This window comes from Diadema antillarum, unplaced genomic scaffold (genome assembly GCF_040938485.1).
Source record: "Diadema antillarum isolate AM-2024a unplaced genomic scaffold, OU_Dant_1.0 seq00002111_RagTag, whole genome shotgun sequence".
NCBI classification, from domain to species: Eukaryota; Metazoa; Echinodermata; class Echinoidea; order Diadematoida; family Diadematidae; genus Diadema; species Diadema antillarum.
This window is the reverse complement of record NW_027272753.1, coordinates 221,745-241,656: the sequence shown is the minus strand read 5'-3', so window position 1 is coordinate 241,656 and position 19,912 is coordinate 221,745. Positions and strand designations below refer to the sequence as shown.

Here is a 19,912-nt window from a genome sequence, read left to right as displayed (position 1 = left end):
AGATGAAAGTGTAACCTCATGGAATTTGAAGGGTTTTTTTTTCTTGTTTTTTTTTTAAAGAACTCGTAGTCTGGCTTTGAGAACCCTTGTAAGAGTTTGAGGTGAAGAACCCCCTCCCCCCCCCCCTTAGAAATTTGATGAATGAAAGAATATATCTCACTTTTTCAGGTAAGTGAAGATTATTTTACAGAATTTATTCAATTTTTCATTGTAAAGTCTTTTAAATTCTAACACACGTCTGGGCAAATATTCACCCGTATGAGCATTCTGCATCAGTTCTGCAAATTTCGCTGTAAACTGGCACCCGACCGACTTCCAAACAATAAAAGATCGGTTTACCGCAGATACCCTGCTGAACTATCTGACCTTTGTGTTGACTACTCACGAACGCTCTTCACTTTTAGACAATAGGACTGGTGGTGAGACCACTATGAGTCGACTGCCGAAGTGAAACACTCATGCTTATTCGTGTGTGAACAGGGTCAGGGAGATGAACGAAGCGACAGAGCGTCTGTAAATTATGGTGCAAACAATGCGTCCCCACTTCATGGCCTCACGTTCCTAATTCAACTCGCGCATTGCCTACAGGGAAGGCAGTACAAACTGAGGTAATGGAATTTTTTACCCCCCCCCCCAAAAAAAAAAAAAAAAAAATCATTAAATATCAGTCAAGTGGAAAATTGCCAACTTTGGTAGTGTTTGACATTGCTTGAGGACAGGAGCTTGTGCAGGCTATGAATAAGTTGAATAAATCAGGGTTTTGTATTTTTAATGAATTTGTATTGATATATGAGGTAATTTGCTATTTGTATTGTTTTTGAGAGTGACTGGATGACTAGTCTCGTATGGAGGCTCTTAACTTTTTTTAGAGCTGGAAAACATCCCAAAATATGTTGTTTGCTTGAAAGCACAGACAATTTCCCTTCATCTGCTTCAATAAAAAAAAAAAAAAAAATCTATGATTCGATTGATTTTTTATGATTTATGGAATATGCTGCATTTAACACAGGTTTCTATGGGAGCCCGGAAAAGGAGCGTGAGGCCACATGCGCAAGCAAGCAGTCGCGGCAGGCTTGTACGGGGCGCCAAGTGTCACATTTTGTTACGAAATCAGTCATTTCGTTTAGAAAATAATGACGTTATTTCCTTACGAAAATGATCATTTCGTCAACGAAGTGTTCATTTTGTTATGAAATGTATAGTCATTTCGTCAACTAAATGTTCATTTCGTTACGAATAACTTTATCATAATATGATTTTTTTTAATTACAAAATGATCTTTTTTTTCCCCACGAAATGTTAATTGGAATAAATTTCCAGCGGTGTTTAGGATTTATACGTGGAAAGAAAGATGGTCAAAGTAAACAAGATAATGACCGATTTAACACACCCTCTGTACCGTTACTATTGCCTGAAAAGATCAGGTATCAGACTCTGTCCTCCGCACAAAGCGTACCCGTTTTAGAAGTTCTTTTGTGCCGGATTCCATTCACACGTATAATGCCAGAGTAATGAGATAAGTTTTTATGATTAGTTTTTGGTGTATTTTTTTTCCATATATATCTAAAGAGTATAAGAAGGTATAGCGTGGTTGGTCGGGCGGTCGGGCGGTTCGTCGCAAAGTTTGCACCACGAACTTTTTCTACAGTTCAAAATTAATTCTGATCGAATTTGGGGTCATGGTGATATCGAGTGATTATCTTTATAAGTTGAAATAATTGAATTTAAACTTGGTGTGTATGATGAAAGTGAGGTGTAGATTTGTAGGATATGTTTCTAGTGTGTGTTTGATAGAGAAAGCATTGTTATGGTAATTTTATTTTATTTATTTTTTGTGTGGAGTGAATTATTCCCAATGTATTTAAGTTATGTTATTTCAAATTTGGAATATGTAATGATTTACAGGTTTATTTATGTAAGACACATTTTGTGTTATTCTGACAAGGCGCTCCCACGGTAATGGTATATACATATATATGAGTATATGAATATAAGAACGACCCAAGTCCATGGAAGACCATTTCGAGTAAACTAAAAAAAACTTTATATCTTTTTTGTTTGTCCAATAATATTCTATTTAACTGTGATGGGATGGCAACATTGTATATACAAATTAGAACATATATTATTATGACAATTAACATTAACATTAATTGTGGAGAGGCCATTTTGTGTGATGGACTTGGGTCGTTTTTTGATTCATATGGACTTGGGTCGTTCCTTGATTCATATACATGATATTCTGCTATAGAGATGAGAGAAGGACGAGAGAGGGCGCTATAATATGAATGTAAGAATGACCCAAGTCCTTCATTCTTACATTCATATAAGATTTAATTCATTTATTTCAGGCACTTCCGGGGGTAATTAGGATTTATCATTTATACACAAGATGAGTCCATGCATAAGCTACAATTTCCCATGTCAAACTGAATTTGGCCAAAAATTGGACTTGGGTCGTTCTTATATTCATATACTCATATATATATATATATATATTTTTTTTTTTTTTTGGGGGGGGGGATATTTTTGAGTGAATTATTGGGATATGTAGGTGACATATTGTTTGGTGTATAATGATGATGTATGAAAGGATATTAATGAAATAATTTATGAGTGGAATAATTATATGAAAGTGATATACAGTTGTATATTAATAGTTTTTGTATAGTTGTAAATGTTGGGTAATGTATTATGTTATTATAGTGCATACGTTATTATACAAATGATGCTCAGGATAGAGTGCGTTAGTGAAGGTGCGGCGCACTCGAGAGTATTGACAATGGTGCAACATGCACGAGGCGCAGCCGAGTAATGTGCATCATTTGTTTTATAAAATGGGTCGAAAACTAACAGCATTTTTCACGTACCTGTGTGGGTCAATACCAGTCAGCTACATGTAGCACTCGCTCAAAAGTCAAGATGTCCGAAGATGTTCGTCCCAAATATTTACGCACGTCGCACTCGGAAATCCCGCACATATAAGTACTGTACGTATAAGAGTATACGTACGCCACATGTTATGCACAAGAAAGGCCGGCCGGCAGCCCGAACTAGGTCTAGAAGTTGTTTACAGGATTGACAGCGCGTATAATAGCGCGCGACGCACTTGTAACAACTGATTGAGTGTGCACTGCTAGTGTAAACATTGTGACGTCAGGCCGTGCACGTTAATAAGAAATTAATGCACGCACATCACGTGGCTCATTTTAGCGCTTCCAATTGGCTACATTCTTGAACCCATTTTATAACGTACGTTAACATGAGTGAGTTTTATTCGTATTCTGTGATATGTCTGTGGTGTAAATGTGATGTATTGCATGTCTATTTTATTGCGATATCAAATGGATAAAGAATTTTCAGAGATGGACAATAAAGTAATCATTCAATTTCACAACGAAAGGACTATATTTTGTTTTGGAATATTAATGATTGTTTCGTCAACGAAAAGTTCATTTTGTAACAAAATGACTACATATCGTAACCAAATGTACATTCTGTTGACGAAATAACTATATATTGTAACTAAATGATAATTTCGTGACGGAATTATAATGAAATAATAATAACAATAAAGGGTAATTTCATATGACTAATGTGCCCAGGGCGCAGCGACCAAAAGTGAATTATGAAAATCATTACACACACATATATTTGAAAGTAAATGTAACAATAATGATGAAAAATAAGAAGTTACGTAATGTTCAATTATGCTGGAAAGCAATTGAAAACAAATGAGTCTTGAGGACAACTTTAAAGGTGCATATCAACATTCGAAAATGTAACTGATAGCTTGAGGCAACTAATTCCACAGGAAAGGTCCAGCACGGGCAAATGACCGACCCCCCCCCCCCCATGATTTCTTCGTTTTTGGAGCAAACAATCTATAATTTGGTAATCTCAAACATGTGGGGATTATTAAGTGTCAGCAAATTCACACTGTACTCTGGGGCAGACCCGTGTATGCCAAAAACAAACAAACAAACAAACAAACAAACAAACAAACAAACAAACAAACAATAATGATTTAAATACAGTTCGAAATTTGATGGGTAACCAATGCAGTGGGGATAAACAGGGGTAATGTAAGTACAATAATTGTATTTCTTCTGGCAAGGGTAACAATTCGAGCTGCCAAAGTTTGCAATGTTTGTAACCGTGAAAATTGATGGTGGTATTATACCAAAGTCAAGTCAGAATGAACTGAGGGCATGAACTTTTTTTCCTGTCGCTTAACGAGTAAAATACTGTCAATAATGCTTGAATTGTGTAACCGATACGTCACGGATTTACAAACAGCAAACATCTGAGCAGACATGGACATTGTGGAATCAAAATACTCCAAGATTTCTACATGTTTTAGATGGAGTAATAACCATAAAATTGTCAATCGTAACAGAAGGAAGACTGACCTTGTCAAGGAGAACTCTAGAGCTAATAAATTACAATTGTGACTTTTCTTGATTGTACTTTAACGAACGACAGCTCATCCACTTTTGACATGATGGATACAGGCCTCCAGTTTCAGAATAATATCAGTGGCATTGATTTGGGCACGCAGGAATGATGTGTATATCAGGATATCATCAACATAACAATGATAAAAGTCCACCTTCATCATAAAATGTGAATTGAGTGAATGCAACAATATTAGTTGAACACATCAGTAAGAGTTGAGGAAAATCCTACAATCCGTTCAAAAGTTATGAATTTTTGAAGTATCTGCGCAATCACTGCTGGATGAGAAAACTACTTTAACAGTGAATGATGTTACATGTGTACAACGATGTAAGGAAAATAAAAAGAGCATTTCACAAAACTTTACTTTTTGAATATCTTGCACATTTCTTTGACTTGTTACTGACGAATGTGAAGGGTGATATTATTCCCCCGGCCTTCTCTGAAAGAGAGAAGGCGAGTGTTCTTTTGTTATGTGAGAAAAGTGAAAATTATGTTGAATTGTCTTTAAGCTTTCTTTATATCGTTGTACACATGTGACATCACAAGCTATAGTAGTCTTCTCATTCAACCGTAACTGAGTAGAAACTTCAAAAATTCATAACTTTTGAACCGATCGTCTGATTTTCCTCAAGCTCTCACTGATGTCTGCTACAAATAATAATAATAATAATAATAATACATTTATAAAGCGCATAATAAGCACATGCTTCTCTATGCGCTGTACAATTCAGATACAACATACAAACAAATGACTAACAAATGTAACACTCAACATAATAAATACAATAATTAACAAAAGGAGTAATGAATGTTTATCTTAATCAAGGAAGACGAAACAGGTGAGTTTTAAGACCGGATTTGAAATTTGCAAAACTGGGTGCACATCGAATTTTTTGTGGTAAATTGTTCCAAAGAGTAGGTCCAGCAACTGCGAAAGATCTGCCCCCGTAATATGAAGTGTTGGTTCTGGGAATGTGAAGAAGCGCTTGGGTGCTTGAGCGAAGGTTGCGAGGAGGGTGATACTGCTTGAGCAAATCTGCCAGATATGTCGGGGAAGAACTAAGTTGTGCCTTGTAGGTCAGCAATATGAGTTTGAACATTATACGTCTGTCAACAGGTAGCCAGTGTAATTTTTTGAGGGTATGGGTTATACTTTGTTGACGAGGAGTCCGTGTGACAAGCCTGGCTGCGATGTTCTGCAGCATCTGCATGCGGTGGATGTCGGCAGAAGGAAGGCCATACAACAAGCTGTTGCAGGAGTCTATCCGGCTGGTGACAAATGCATGAACCAGTGTGAGTGTAGCTTTATTTGTGAGGAAACCTCTGACTTGACTGATGCATCTGATTGCTGCCATAGCCGATTTGCAGACGGTTTTTATATGTTCCTTCATACTGATGTGCTGATCAAAGACGACCCCCAAATTTCTAGCATGAGGCACAGGATTGATTTGGCCATCACCAACACAGACATTCAAAGGGTTGGGTTGAGAACAAAACTTCGATGTGAAATGGATCACTTCCGTTTTGGCATCATTCAGAGACAACTTGTTCTTCATTGCCCAAGCTCTGACATCAGCAATACAGGCGTTTAATCTTTTCAAAGATTCTTCACGCTCGGTGTTCTTAAACATTATGTACATTTGAGTATCATCTGCATAGAGCATTGCATTCACATCATGGGCTCTTATGATGTCATTTATTGGTGCTGCATACATCGTAAAGGAAAGGGGCCCGATGACGGATCCTTGAGGAACCCCTAGTTTGTCACTGCAGGTTTCCGAAAGGGCATCTTTTATCTGAACTGTATGCGTTCTGTTCTTCAAATAGGAGCAGAACCATTGAAGAACAGTTCCCCTAATTCCAAAGTAGCATTCCATTCTATCAAGCAGAAGATCATGGTCGATCGTATCGAATGCTGCGCTAAAATCTAGCAACACCAGCACCGCTTCCTGACGAGCATCTAAAGCCAGAAGGAGATCATTCTGGACCTTCAAAAGAGCTGTCTCCACACTAAAATGTTCACGATAAGCCGACTGGGTTTGAGGAAGGAGATCATTCTCACTCAAATACTCCCTGATCTGTCTAGCAGCAGCTCTCTCAACTAATTTTCCAACATAGCTGAGATTTGCTATAGGCCGGTAGCTTGATATATCATCATGGGGAAGATCATCCTTTTTTAGTCTGGGATGAATAATTGCATGTTTCAAGCATGTTGGCACAATACCGTTTTGTAAGCTGGTATTCACAATTTCAGCAAGAACTGGGGTGAGACAGTACATCACATTTTTAAGGAGAGTAGTGGGTATTGGGTCCAGATCACAATAAGCATTGGATGTTGCTTTGATGATTTTGACTATTTCATCCTCTGCCACCATGTCAAACTCACTCAGACTAGATGAGCAATGCTCTCGGACGGAAACAGACAGGTCCTCGTAGACTGAAGTATCTAGATTCTGCCGGATGCGTTGGATTTTCTCGTCAAAGAACCTACAAAAAGACTCTGCAAGTTGAATGGGGGAATCATGACGTGGCAGGATCTGGTTTGATACACTTGGTGATGACAAAGTCCGAACCATGCGATACAACCCTTTTTGATCACGAGGATCAATTTTCTTCAGAAAATAATCCGTTTTTGTCTGGCGAAGAAGTGCAAAGTAAGCTTTACACTTCTCTCTATAGATGTCCGTATGAACTTGAAGACCAGATTTGTAGCATGCCCTTTCAGCTTTCCTACGCTCTTGCTTTAGTCTCCTTAGAACACCAGAATACCATGGAGCATGAGGTCTAAGGATGAATTTCTTCTCCTTGCGTGGGGCATGTTGATCTAACAACCTCTGCATCTCCCTGTTATATAAATCGGTAATATCGCTGCAATCATCGGGTGGATTTGTGATTAATGAAGAATCCTCAATATCCTGTCGAAATTTTACCAGATCAACATCCTTGCAGTTCCTCAGGATAACGGAGCGTCTGACAGGAAGAGGCCGAGCAATTGACAAGCCACAGATTGCTGACCGATGACCAGAAGGCAACGAAAAATCAGTTGTTGTTGTTAATACTAGATCATCACATTCACGAGATATGATGAGATCAAGTGTGTGACCACTGGAGTGGGTGGGGCCCTTTACGTGGTTGCGAAGATTTGCCCCATCCAACAAGCTAAGGAATCGTTGGGCATCGACATTAGTTGGGTCATCAATGTGAAAGTTAAAGTCGCCAACTATCAAGAGCTTCTGACGGTTGGTGCAGAGAACTTCAATCAGACCAGATACTTCACTGAAGAATTTACTCATAGTCTCCCTTTTTCTACCAGAAGATGGCGGCCTGTATATGACTATGAGACGAAGATCTACTGATCCAGGGGACTTCAGTATCAAGTCAATATACTCAAAAGACTGGAAAGTCAATCGTTGATTAACACCCACGTTGAACCCTTCATGCACCAGTACACCTACTCCACCTCCCTTCCCGCCCAGTCGGGGGGAGTGGTGGAACGAGAAGTTCGGTAGTGTTGACTTAAAGTCTGCAAGGGTACGATTGTCACGATCTGAGTTAGTGAGCCAGGTTTCTGTGATAGCAAAGATATGGAGCTTTCTGGATATTACAAAGTCACATAAAGCTGCAGACTTTCCGCGGGCCTTTACTGAACGTGCATTCCAAACAGCAAAGTTTGTACATGAATATGGTCCTAAACTCATGTTTCTCTGAATGTTTACGACTTCCCGAGTTCTCATGACTGTTAAGGGAAGTAAATGCTTCTGCTTCTCATTACGCACAGTTATTCTAGTGCGTATGTGGTTCACCCTGGAAGGCCACTTGTTTCGTTCCTCCTTGTCCAACATATCATGATTTGCTCTCTTCTTCCTGACACCAGCGCGTTTTCCACGGTGGGTTTTCCTATACCTGACTTCATACCGTGATATACCAAGCTGATTTATCAAGTCCCGAGTGTCTCTAGGTACAGGAACAGGTGACAAGTTGCCTAACGATGGATTCAGCGACATCAGAAAGGAGCGATCATACCCATAATTACTTCTCTGACATACACTGACAGCACCACATACAGGCTTTGCGGCATTCACATGTATATCAGAAAAGTTGCGTTCACGTGGTCCTGGATTAGGATTTACATCACCACATTCTAGAAGCTGAAGTTGAAATGAAGCTTCTGAGTTTGAATAATATGGAATGCGGGATCCACAGATCTTTCTGCGAATAGGTGTAAAACTGCATAGCTGTTGAGGTTTCAATTGGGCAACATGGCTGACGTGATGGCTTTCTCCACAGTGCCCACATAGCAGCACCATGAGAACAAAAGATAACAGCCTGAGTGACTCCATTGTCCCCGTATGCAAGGTACTCCTAAAGATAGCTGATGGTCAGTTAGCAGCCAAGGCTGAGTGAACTTGAAAAGAGCATGAGCCCCTGGAAGGCATGCTATGATGGCTGTTCATGTAGTGTGTACAGAGTCCAATCCAAACATGGTGAAAACTTGGTTCTCAGAATGCAGGAAAATTACTCAACCAATTCCTCCACAATCGGTCCTGTGATGTCCACACTACTTATTCAACAGACTGTTAACCTCAAAACAAATGAATCTGATGACATGCAGCCGTAAGAGTGCAAACTATAGAGAGCACATTTAAGGGCTGCCTGCTAGGCGCACACTCATGCACTCCACTTTTATATATATATTGCTGCATTCACTCAACCCACATGTCTACTATAGGTGAACTTGTCCTTTAAAAGAGTGACAATGTAAAATATCTTTCGAACCAGTAAGATAAATCGAGAAAAGGGTGGGGGCCCCCGACAGATGCTTGTGGGACACCACAGTCTAAATGTCTCAGGATCTTGCTTGATTAATACAAAAAAAATGAAACCTTTTCGATAAAATGATTATGACTTAAACCACTCTTGAAAGAGCTTTATCATCAACACCTATAGAGACTGAATCAGAGTATTCACCATGCAGAATAATATGATTAACAGTATCAAATACTGAGGATAAATCGGGTGCACGTCACGAGATCGATACCCACGAGTCAGACAGCCCACGAGTCATGCAGCTCACAAGTCACAGAGCCCATTAGTTATACACTATAAGCTAACAAGGCCCACGAGACCGTGTTGTATCTGTCTAACTCATGGGCTGTATGACTCGTACGTGAGCTGTATGACTCTGGACCTGTTTTCAATGTTGAACTCGCGGGCTGTATGACTCTTGGGTGTCGGTCTAGTGGGATGACCCCGATAAATCAAGGAGTAGCAGCTCCTCCCTTCATCCATATCTCTCATGATGTCATTAGATAGTTACCTAGTTATGTGTCAACACTATGATGCGTCTATATGCTTACTGATGGTTATCCAAGATACTATTCTTCATCAGGTAGTCTGATAGTCTTGAAGAGACTATGCACCCCGCGCAAAGATCTTGTACAGAAATGGAAGAATCGATACAGGCCAGTTATAGGCCTCAGAATGAAGGGATGATTTCTTTATAGCAAAAGGTGGATGTATGCTAACTTTAACGAGGCTGGGACTGATGCCTACAGAAGACTCAGTCAAATTAACAATGCTGGCCATAATAGGTGCAAAAACTGTGGCCCAATCTTTCACTACAATAGTCGAAATTGAATTTAAAACTCCCAGGACTTCGTGTGAAACGACTTTATGTGATCATTAGCTAACGGAATTTTCATTTTGTTACGAAATGAATTTCTTTCATAACGAAATGAACATCAAAGAGAACCCAAATCCAAAGAGCAATGTTGATTGAGTGAAAGCAGCAGCATTAGTAGAACATGTCGGTGAAAGTATAAGGAAATCGGATTTTTTAAAATTAAAAATTTTAAATTTTTAAAATTTTGGTGTTGGAACTGCTAGATGAGGAGACTACTAGAGGTTATGACTTATGTGTGGACAACAAATATAGAAAATGTAAAGGGAACTCCATAAAAATTCATTTTTCATGAAAATTTCACATTCCATCACTTGATACTGAAGTTTGTTAAGGGTAGCAATTTCTCCCCTGCTTTAATTCTGAAAGCGGTCAGTCAAGTGCTCTAAGACTTTCATTATGCTATAGAAAAGTGAATTTTTGTGGAATTCCCTTTATGTTTTCGTTATTGTTGTCCACATACTTTATAACCTCTAGTAGTCTCCCCATCCTGCGGTTCCCCCACCAAACCTTAAAAACGCATAAATTTTGCATCGATTGTCCGCAAACTTTTACTGATATGTTCTATTAATGTTGCTGCTCTCACTTAATCCACATTACTCTTTTGTTTTGGGTTCCCTTTAACGTTTGACGAAATGACTGATTTCGTCACGAAATAGACTACGCGACACTTGGCGCCTCATAGGCTTTCAGATCGACTGCTGCACATACGTACTGTACTGGCCTGCAGCAGCTGTATGTAGTGTATTGTTGTTGCACGCAAATACAATACACATTGTACTATTAGACTGAGTATTAGTAGATCTAGTTGGATCCTTCGATTGTGCCAACCAGGAAGACTGTAATAGCTACTAAAATGGCTTCTATACTACTTGCCCTGTGGGTTGTTGGTGGTATATTACTGTCAATTCTTGTTGCAGCTATTCTGTTCATCGCATGGAAGTATAATCTAATCTACCAGTACTTACACCCGGTAAGTTGTCGGCGTTTTCTTTCTGCTTTACTTTCGTGCATAGCAAATCACCACTTCCTAATCATCGCTAGCGAGGACCCGTGGGTCGTCCCCAATTCGCTATTCGCTAGCCCGGAGGTTCCTCGCCCGAGCCATGTCAGCGCGCCGGTGCATCCTGCACTTGGCCGGGCGATTGTACCGGCTGAAGAAATTGCGTTTCTGTGAAAATGATTGGGCATTGGATCACTATCAATTGTAATTTTATTTTGTATGAAGAGCGGACAAGAATGTGATAGATTTGGTAGTACAGTAGGCCTACAGTGTAACGTTACAACGTGTAAACTCACTAGGCCTAACAAGTTACCGGTACTTGTACTACTAGAAACACGTAGAATGTATTGTAAGTTTAACGTTACAGTTGGAGAAGTACAAATTTTTGTATACAGAGCAGAGGAAGATAGAATAGAATTCTATACCGGTGGCGGTAGGCCCTACTGTATTTGCTAAATTTGCTAAAGACCCAGAAGTACAAGTGAAGTAGACACGTGCAACACCCACTTTATTGACTTTTTGTGCACTTCGAGTATTTCTGTGCTCAGCTCAACTTACCATGCTTACTGAGTTCCAAGCACTATTTTATCGGCATTCATATCATTGCTCTGTGAGACTGTAGACCAAATATGTTGAAAAGAGTATCATTTTAGAAATTCCCATTAAAAAAAGTAATGAAAGTTGAAGGTAACATTTACATTTTTATTGACTGTTAGATTTTGAATTGAATTTTTTTCGGGGCTCACCGTAACTTCCAGGACATTACTAGCCTACCTTTGCAGACCCATGCACTGCATGTGTGTCCATCATGTATATTTTGTGAATAAAGTTCATCAAAACTTACAAACATTTCTATATTATTCTTGCCACACACTCTATATGTGATCACATCAGCTCTTATACTTTTAGATTTGTGTTTATAGATAAAAAATACAGAAGACTGCAACAAAAAGGCTTTGCCTTTAGTGTGGCTGACACACAGAACTACTGAGTAGTTGAGTTTTGTGCATTATTCAAAATGTATATAACTGTTGACTTCCAAATTTCTAAGCAGTGGCCTAAACAAGTCCCCTGAGGTTCATATTTAATGTTTTGCTGCATTTTGGGAGTTCTGTAAAAGGTATTGTATCCCCTACCTGTATTTCAATATCTGGCACACTGGTACAACACTATACATGCGTACAGTACACCTGTAGCTTACATTGTATTATGCAGTGCAGTCGATATTATTGGTACGGTACACAGTTTTGTGTCAGAGAAATTACATGTACAATAGGAAATTTAGCCGTTGTCTCACTGTTATACAAGCTTATATTTAAAATAAGGTCGGGAAGTTTGCTGGTCCATCCACACTGGCAGTCAAACTTCTAGATCTTTAAAGTTCTCAAGTTTGGTCAGTGGTGCAAGAAAGAGCAAAGAGTATGCTGTCTGACAGCTAGTGATTGTGATGTTACATTTGCTGTACAATGCATGCACAAACGCTTGCATACACAATGACCCTGAGCCTAGGAGGTGCTGTCTGTGAACAGATATGGTGGACTGGTCAGGTGACAAACTTTGCAAAGTTGCTGCCATGTACAGACTGTACAGTTTGTACATTGTTCATTGCCCAAAGATTGAGAATGGTGGGGTTACGGGAAATACCCTACAGCTGTAGTTTGAGTGGGAAGTTTCACAGGAAGTTTTGTGAGATGTTTCATGAGAGGTTTGTGGTCACACTGACAAAATTTCAAGATCTTCCAGATTTACAATCTTAAACTTTGTGATCTCTTGCCAGTGTGACTGTGGCTACTGTATTGTCAAGGATTAATCATCACTATTGATTAAATATGCTATCGACAGTCTGTACAAATATTTGAATACCAGGTAATCATACAACTGACATTTTACAAGCTGTGTAGAATGTAGGTTGAGTTCTATCAGGAAAGTGTGTGCATCATTGCACAAACTTTGCCTTATGTTGGCTCCCTTTGTACAGTAGATTATTTTCTTTATACAGTGTAGATGAATGATTGTTTCATTAAATGTTTGCCTACAAGTACAGTTGTAGGTAGGGTCACTGCCACTGGGGTTAAAAAAAAGTGAATAACTTTGCAACAAATCCAAAATTATGTTGTTCACTCTATTAACAGTGCAGCTCTACATTATAAAGTAGATTACTCTCCATATGTACAATGTACAGTAGGCCTACACTTGAACAACCTGTTGTATGTACAGTACCAGTACCCCAGCTTCAGAATCAGAACAGAATGACACAAAGGATAACAGCCCCCATAGTGCAGTATGTGTCATACTACAATTGTAATTGCAGGCCCCTAGAGAAGAATTTTTGTGATCACAATTAGAACTGTTGATACGGAAGGTTTGACCTCCTCTGATAAATCCCAAGTGATGTAGAAATCAGGAGTGGACTTTGAGACCTGTCTCTGATTACAAGTGTATCAACTGGTGTTGATTCAGATTGGATCGCTCAAGGCACATAATAACTGCTAGGGGTTCCAGATTTGAAGAGTCCGAGGGCATGACGAAAAGATTTCTTTCAACAATTGATGCTAATTAGTGAACTAGTTTGTAGAGAGCTACAATGTACAGTTGTACATGGGATCACAGAGTGTACGCACAGTTTGATTTAAAAGCGTATTGCAGCTGGATAGTAGGCCTTATGGCATAAGATCTGCTTGTGCAGTCATCTGGGTTACAAATTGGTCTATCCACTGTAGTCAAAGAATTTAAGTTTTTAAGGTATGATGAATTGCATTGGGAGTAGTTTGTTCAATTGTGTTGAGCTCTAAGGTCATCAAATTTTGATTTAAAGGCTCCGACAAAGTCAGTAATTTCTTTTGTAGTTACTATAATGCCTTTTTTATGACAAAGAGGTTTTGTCATATACAAGGGTATACAAAAGGTTGAACCAACCTTTTATTAGGACCGCTTTGTTTTCAGTTATTTTGGGATATCTCTGCCATTTCAAAACCAATTTTCATCAAATGAAATTTGAGTTCATCTTTTAGAAATGTTTGTTCTTTAATATTTCATATTTAAGTGTTTTCTAATCATCTTGCAAATAGTTAAAAACTTAATTCCCCACACTTTTCAACCAAAATTGTACCATCCCTTTAAACACAGCCTTTCAAACTAGAGTTTTCACAACAACGTCCAAGGCGTCTGGGTAATCTTTTTCTACCCTGCCTGTTAAAATGGTCTCGTCAAAGGTGATAAGCACAATCAGGGTATGCAATCATGACTTTCTCACTTCAAAAAATTGTAACTTCTAAAAGAATGCACCAACTGACTTAAAAATTCACATGCAGCATGCTAAGACATCAGTAATCACATGTGGTAAGACAATAGCTAATTTCTTCTCATTTACTGTTAATTACTAAAGATTAATTACCAAAAAGTCCCCCAAAACCCACGTAATGCGTCAAAAAAACCGTTTTACAACTTACGTAAAATCAAGATTTGAGGTCCGTACTTTAAGTCTACCCCTATGTGTTTGGTATCAAATTAATGGATTTTTTCCTGGCATTGCTTGCATGTAATAAAAAATAGTGGTTCTTTCAGCTGGAGAAAGTTATAAGGTCTGAAGTCCCATCCTGGTAGGAGTGTAATGCTGGCTTATTTTTGTGTCATTGTGACCTTTTAACCCATGCTGTACAGCTATACATGGAGAAACAGCTTATTTTTCTGCTTTTCCTGAAAGTACTGAAGACACACTACAATGTGGTGCGCTGTTTGCCAATAAATGTTCAGCCAGTTTTGAGTTTTGAGCCATTTTCAAATGCTGAGTAAAATAAGTGCAGCCGTTTTTCAGTATTTTCAGTGAGGTATATCCTAATTTGACTACTTTAAAGAATCTTTCCCCCTTATTGAATATCCTTGTTTTTTTAACCATGAATTGTACATATGTAGAAATCTATTGTGTGAAAATTTTAGCAAATTTGAGCAATAGGAACTTATTTTTTTATATTTTTACAGATTGCTGAGCATAAAAAAGTGTGATACACGCCCATGTTATACTGCATGAAGGTCATATGATAAGTGTTCAGTGTTCATATTTCAATGCTTTTTCAATTTCTAAAGATATCATAAGTAAAAACATAGTATTTTGGCTTAATATGTCATTGTTTGAGTGTCACAGCTTGGATATCAACTCAAGTCATCATAAATCTCACATTCATTCTTCTATCTGTGTTTACAATTATGAGAATTGATCCAAACACTGTGCGCACATTCAAGGTCAAACTGTACAGATAATTTTTTGATTAAAAATATAATATCTTCCAAAGTACCAGCCCTAATCTCATAAAAATTTGTAATAATGGCCACTATATGTCTGTTACCTATTCCTGAAAGTTTCGCCTCTTCACTCTTCGGCAAAAGTGAAATATGATAAAATATGTAAAAGTGATTTTATTTGAATTCAAAATAATGCCTACAAAATTGATCATCCATTTCGAGAAGTGAAAATATGAAATTCATTCATATTTTGTGATATGTCATGGCTATGTGCTGGTGGTGAGTGAAAGGGATATTTATCAGGAATATCTAACAGCAATATCAGATGAAAAAAACATTCTCCTTTTTTTAAATGAATTTTTCCAATATATTAGTCATTTCAATGTAATTCGACACCCCTAATTTAAATGCTAATTTATGCGCAGTTTAATGCAAAATTTTGACTCTTTCTTTACATGAAATAAAAATTTGAACACTCGGCTACAACAAACAACAAAAAAAGCATTTTCACCAAGTTTTTTTCATTTTTGCCCTGTTACACAATTGCATACCCTGATTGTGCTATTGACCCAAAATGCTGCTTGGACATTGTCGCAGTAACTATTGCCAAATTTTATCTAGTCAGCTAGGGAAGTTATACACTGACATTACCCCAACATTACCCAAATAACCTTTCTACAACGTGTATTAGAACACAAAGTTCTGCGATATCATTCTTTTGATATACTGGACATGCATGCACAGCACTGCAGACAGAGAATGATTGACACACTGCACGCTGATCACATGCATGAATTGTAACCACTGATCTGTATTAAAATAGTTGAGATTGGTGATGGTAATCATGCTTTGTTTACTAGCATAATTACCTATGTTTTTACAAGTACAGTGTACCAGGTACTTCCAAGTACATTGTAGATGTGCACAAACTAGAACAAAAGGTGGCGCTGGCGGGTGGGCGGGGTAGTCCCATCAGTGGACACGCCCCCTTCATGGAAACCTACCCGTACCTGGAGAAGATTTTTGGTGTGTGTCTGTTAAAATTTTACCCCTCCCTCCAGTCTCCTGCGGTTTCATTACCCAAGGCAAAGAATTTTGTTCTCCTGACATTGTCCCGACATTGTCGGGGTGCGGTCTGTTAAATCAAGGCTTCAGTCTGGATAAGAATGATGCAGTACTTTACGTAATAGCAAGTACGGGTACAATGTACCCACAGTTATCTCACTCAGTCTGTATTTTTGCCACATTATTATGCATATTACTTCACAATTTCATAGAGGCCTGCTATTAAATTGTCTCCTAACAGGTTGACAAGGACAGCAAACGGAATGGCGGAGAGTTGGTCGCAGAAGTCCTGAAGTCACACGGCATCAAATTCCTATTCACGCTATGTGGTGGACACATTTCTCCCGTCAACGTTGCTGCCGACAAATTGGGCATCCGTGTTGTGGACACCAGGCATGAGGTACAGTATCTGCAGTGTTTTTGTTTAATTGTTTGTTTGTTTGTTCGTTGTTGGTTTTTTTCTTTGGAGGGGTGGTTTGTTTTATTTTTGTTTTTTTGTTTTTTTTTGTAATTAGTGGGTTAAATGTAATGTTATTGGAGAGTGAATGCTTATATTTCATGACAAATAGTTTGAATATAAAAAACTGGTCTGTACCCGTCACATACACTGTATGAATACAATGTATTGTACATACACTTGTAGTGCTCAGTACAGTGTACATGCATATAATTAGTAGTTGCTGCCTTATGGTAGATCTGCAAGCCATGCTGTTGTTGTGGTTTGAAAGTTTAGGATGCAGGCTATTTGCTCAATATCAAATCTTCTTGGTTGCTTATTTTCAATATTTCCTTGCAAACTTTTTTTCCCCCATCCTCTTTCAGATCAGCTCAAGTTATAGTATTCCAGTGTATTATACTCAGTGATACAAAAAATTAATGTCAGTATACAGGCCTATTTCTATCACCAAGCCTTCTTTGTAAGATGGAAGAAGAATCTATAAATCTAAAACTGTGAAATGTTGTAGGCAGCTTTGAATAAAATTACATTCACCATTAAGACAAAAGTTTGCTTGCCATTGATGGAATATATTAAAGAGAGAGAAATTCACAAAATTCCATAGTCAGTTACAAATTGTAGGGTTTATCCACATCAATGAAACCCTTGATTGGAGTGATTTCTCAAAAAACAGTTATGTAATCAACCATCAATATTTCACAAAACATTGCATTTGCTTGCTCAAACTTGAATACTGTGCCAAACAGAACATTATACCCAGAGCAATGTACATTGTACTCTCAGTTTTTCAGATACAGTATATGCATTCTGTATGTGGGCAACTTCTCTCATTTTAGCATTATTAGGAAAGTGTTTTGCTCAAACAAAATGCAGAGACTCCAACTCTCCCGTTTTCGACGGGAGATCTCACGCTGAAAACCCATTTTTGCAAAATCTCCCGTTCTCCCGTTTGAGATTTAATTCCTCCCGCCCTGGCTCTTTGTCTCCCGTTTGAAAGGATTTCTTACATATTTCTATCGTATGTTGAAAAAAACAAGCCTTAGATAGCACCAGACAGCATCTAGAACCATGGGAATTTTGCGCTTCGCACACATTAACTTTGAGTCTCCTGTTTGCTAGGGGTTTCAGGCGGGAGAATCTCCAGATCAGAAGGTACTTTGGGTTGGAGTCTCTGAAAATGAATTTATAAAGCTAATGTATTAACACAGAAACATCAGAACTACAGATCATGTACAGGGTGTACACTGTATGATACAAGTGTACCATCTGTACAGTAGTTCTGATGTTTCGGATCGGGGAAAGCACTCACAGACCTACAATGTATTGTCAATGTGTTTACATAATTAAACTGTCCTTGGCTCTCGTGCAGCTAATTGACCATTATTGCAGTGCTTTTATTTGGGATTTCAACCGTTCAAATCCTCAGCATGAGATTTACTTTATGATAATGTAAATCTGTACATGTTGCAGTATGGAATTGAAAGCATAAATTGTCTTGTCAAAGCATGAAATGATGAAAATAATGTGAAACAGTGACCTTGTGCAATGTAAAGCGATCGTTGTATATACAAGCTACTGTACTGTATACAAAGTACACACATACATGTATGTTCGGTTTGTGCATACATGATGCAAACGGGTTCCAGGACTAGGGTTAGAAGGAAGGATTTGTTTTGTTTTGTTTTTTTAATCAAGTGCATTTGTTGTATTTCTTTGTATTTCTAAAGGCTGAGATGTATGATGGATGCTTCTATCAATATGTAATGTATGAATGTCAATGCTATGAATATGAAGATACATGAAGATACATTGTACATCTTGTACGGTAGTGATGTGCATTATGTGCTGTCTGCTACACATGTACAAGTGCATGTTGATATGAGATACAGCTTACAGTGTACTTGGAGGAAGCGGTCTGTTGTGCGATTACTTTCTTGCCAAACTCTTGGTATTATATGGCTCTTTAACCCAAGGAGAATAGGGGTGACATTATTCAGGTACAACATGTACATACATTATTTGTATGTGCACTGCTTGTATTAAAGATGTCAGTTGAGCGAGAAGAATCATAAAATAAAGGTCAAAGGTTGTTGCTTTGATTATTGTTGAATATTATTATGATTTTTCTTTGGTCTCTCTCTCAAAGGCCACAGCCGTGTTTGCAGCGGATGCTGTGGCCCGCCTCTCAGGTGTGGTTGGGGCTGCTATCGTCACAGCTGGCCCTGGCCTCACCAACACCATCACGGCAGTCAAGAATGCACAGATGGCAGAGTCCCCCGTTCTGCTAATGGGAGGTGCCGCTGGAACACTACTGAAGGTGTGTTGTATACAACTGAGCTTTTGGAACGAACCATTTTCGTATGGAAATAGGGGTGGAAAGTGGGGAGAAAATCTGAGATATTAAAAAACAAGATCTGTCAAAGATGATATCAACAAATCATGAAAATAGATCAGAAGTTTCTGAAGTAGATTTACATTATGATTTCACCGCAGTCTGAATTGTAAAAAAATTATTAGAGAAAGGATTGGGGGGGGGGGGGGGGGATTTTTTCAAACACTGTGAAATAGTACACACAATGTACACATGATTTTGACAATCAATGATTATAATAAAGAGGATTAAAATTGATAATTTGTAATAATGATAATGAATGAATGCAATATACATTGTACTTTGTGTGTTAGTCATGTGTTGATGTACTATTAAGCAGTTTAGTGCATTTTGTCGGCCCCCTTACAATTGTATACTGAGATGGATTTGGCAAGTCATGAAATTAAAACAAAGAAGTCGTTGTACATACTGTATCTTATTTGAAAATTAATTTGAATACAATTGTTTGTATCAATAATTTCTATCATTACATCTCTGTGGAGGCATAAAAGAGATTAAGTAATCTATAAAAGTGAAATCAGGTATTAAAGGTCGTAATCATGATTAAACCTCTCGCTGTTATTGTTGAGTCTGATGTGTATTCAATTAATGTGTAAATGAGAATATTGCTCTAAT

At 38.2% G+C, this 19,912-nt stretch overlaps 1 protein-coding gene across 1 annotated transcript in view; it reads left to right on the top strand.

Moving 5' to 3' along the window:
* The first annotated feature begins 10,954 nt into the window (after nt 1-10,954).
* The window catches only part of LOC139713963 (2-hydroxyacyl-CoA lyase 2-like), a 34,656-nt gene continuing 25,698 nt past the window's right edge, over nt 10,955-19,912 (top strand). Inside the window, exons 1-3 of the mRNA XM_071625688.1 lie at nt 10,955-11,114; nt 16,690-16,848; nt 19,052-19,222. Coding sequence (XP_071481789.1) covers nt 10,998-11,114; nt 16,690-16,848; nt 19,052-19,222 — 447 coding nt within the window. The 5' untranslated portion in view covers nt 10,955-10,997. The remainder of the gene's footprint in view (nt 11,115-16,689; nt 16,849-19,051; nt 19,223-19,912) is intronic.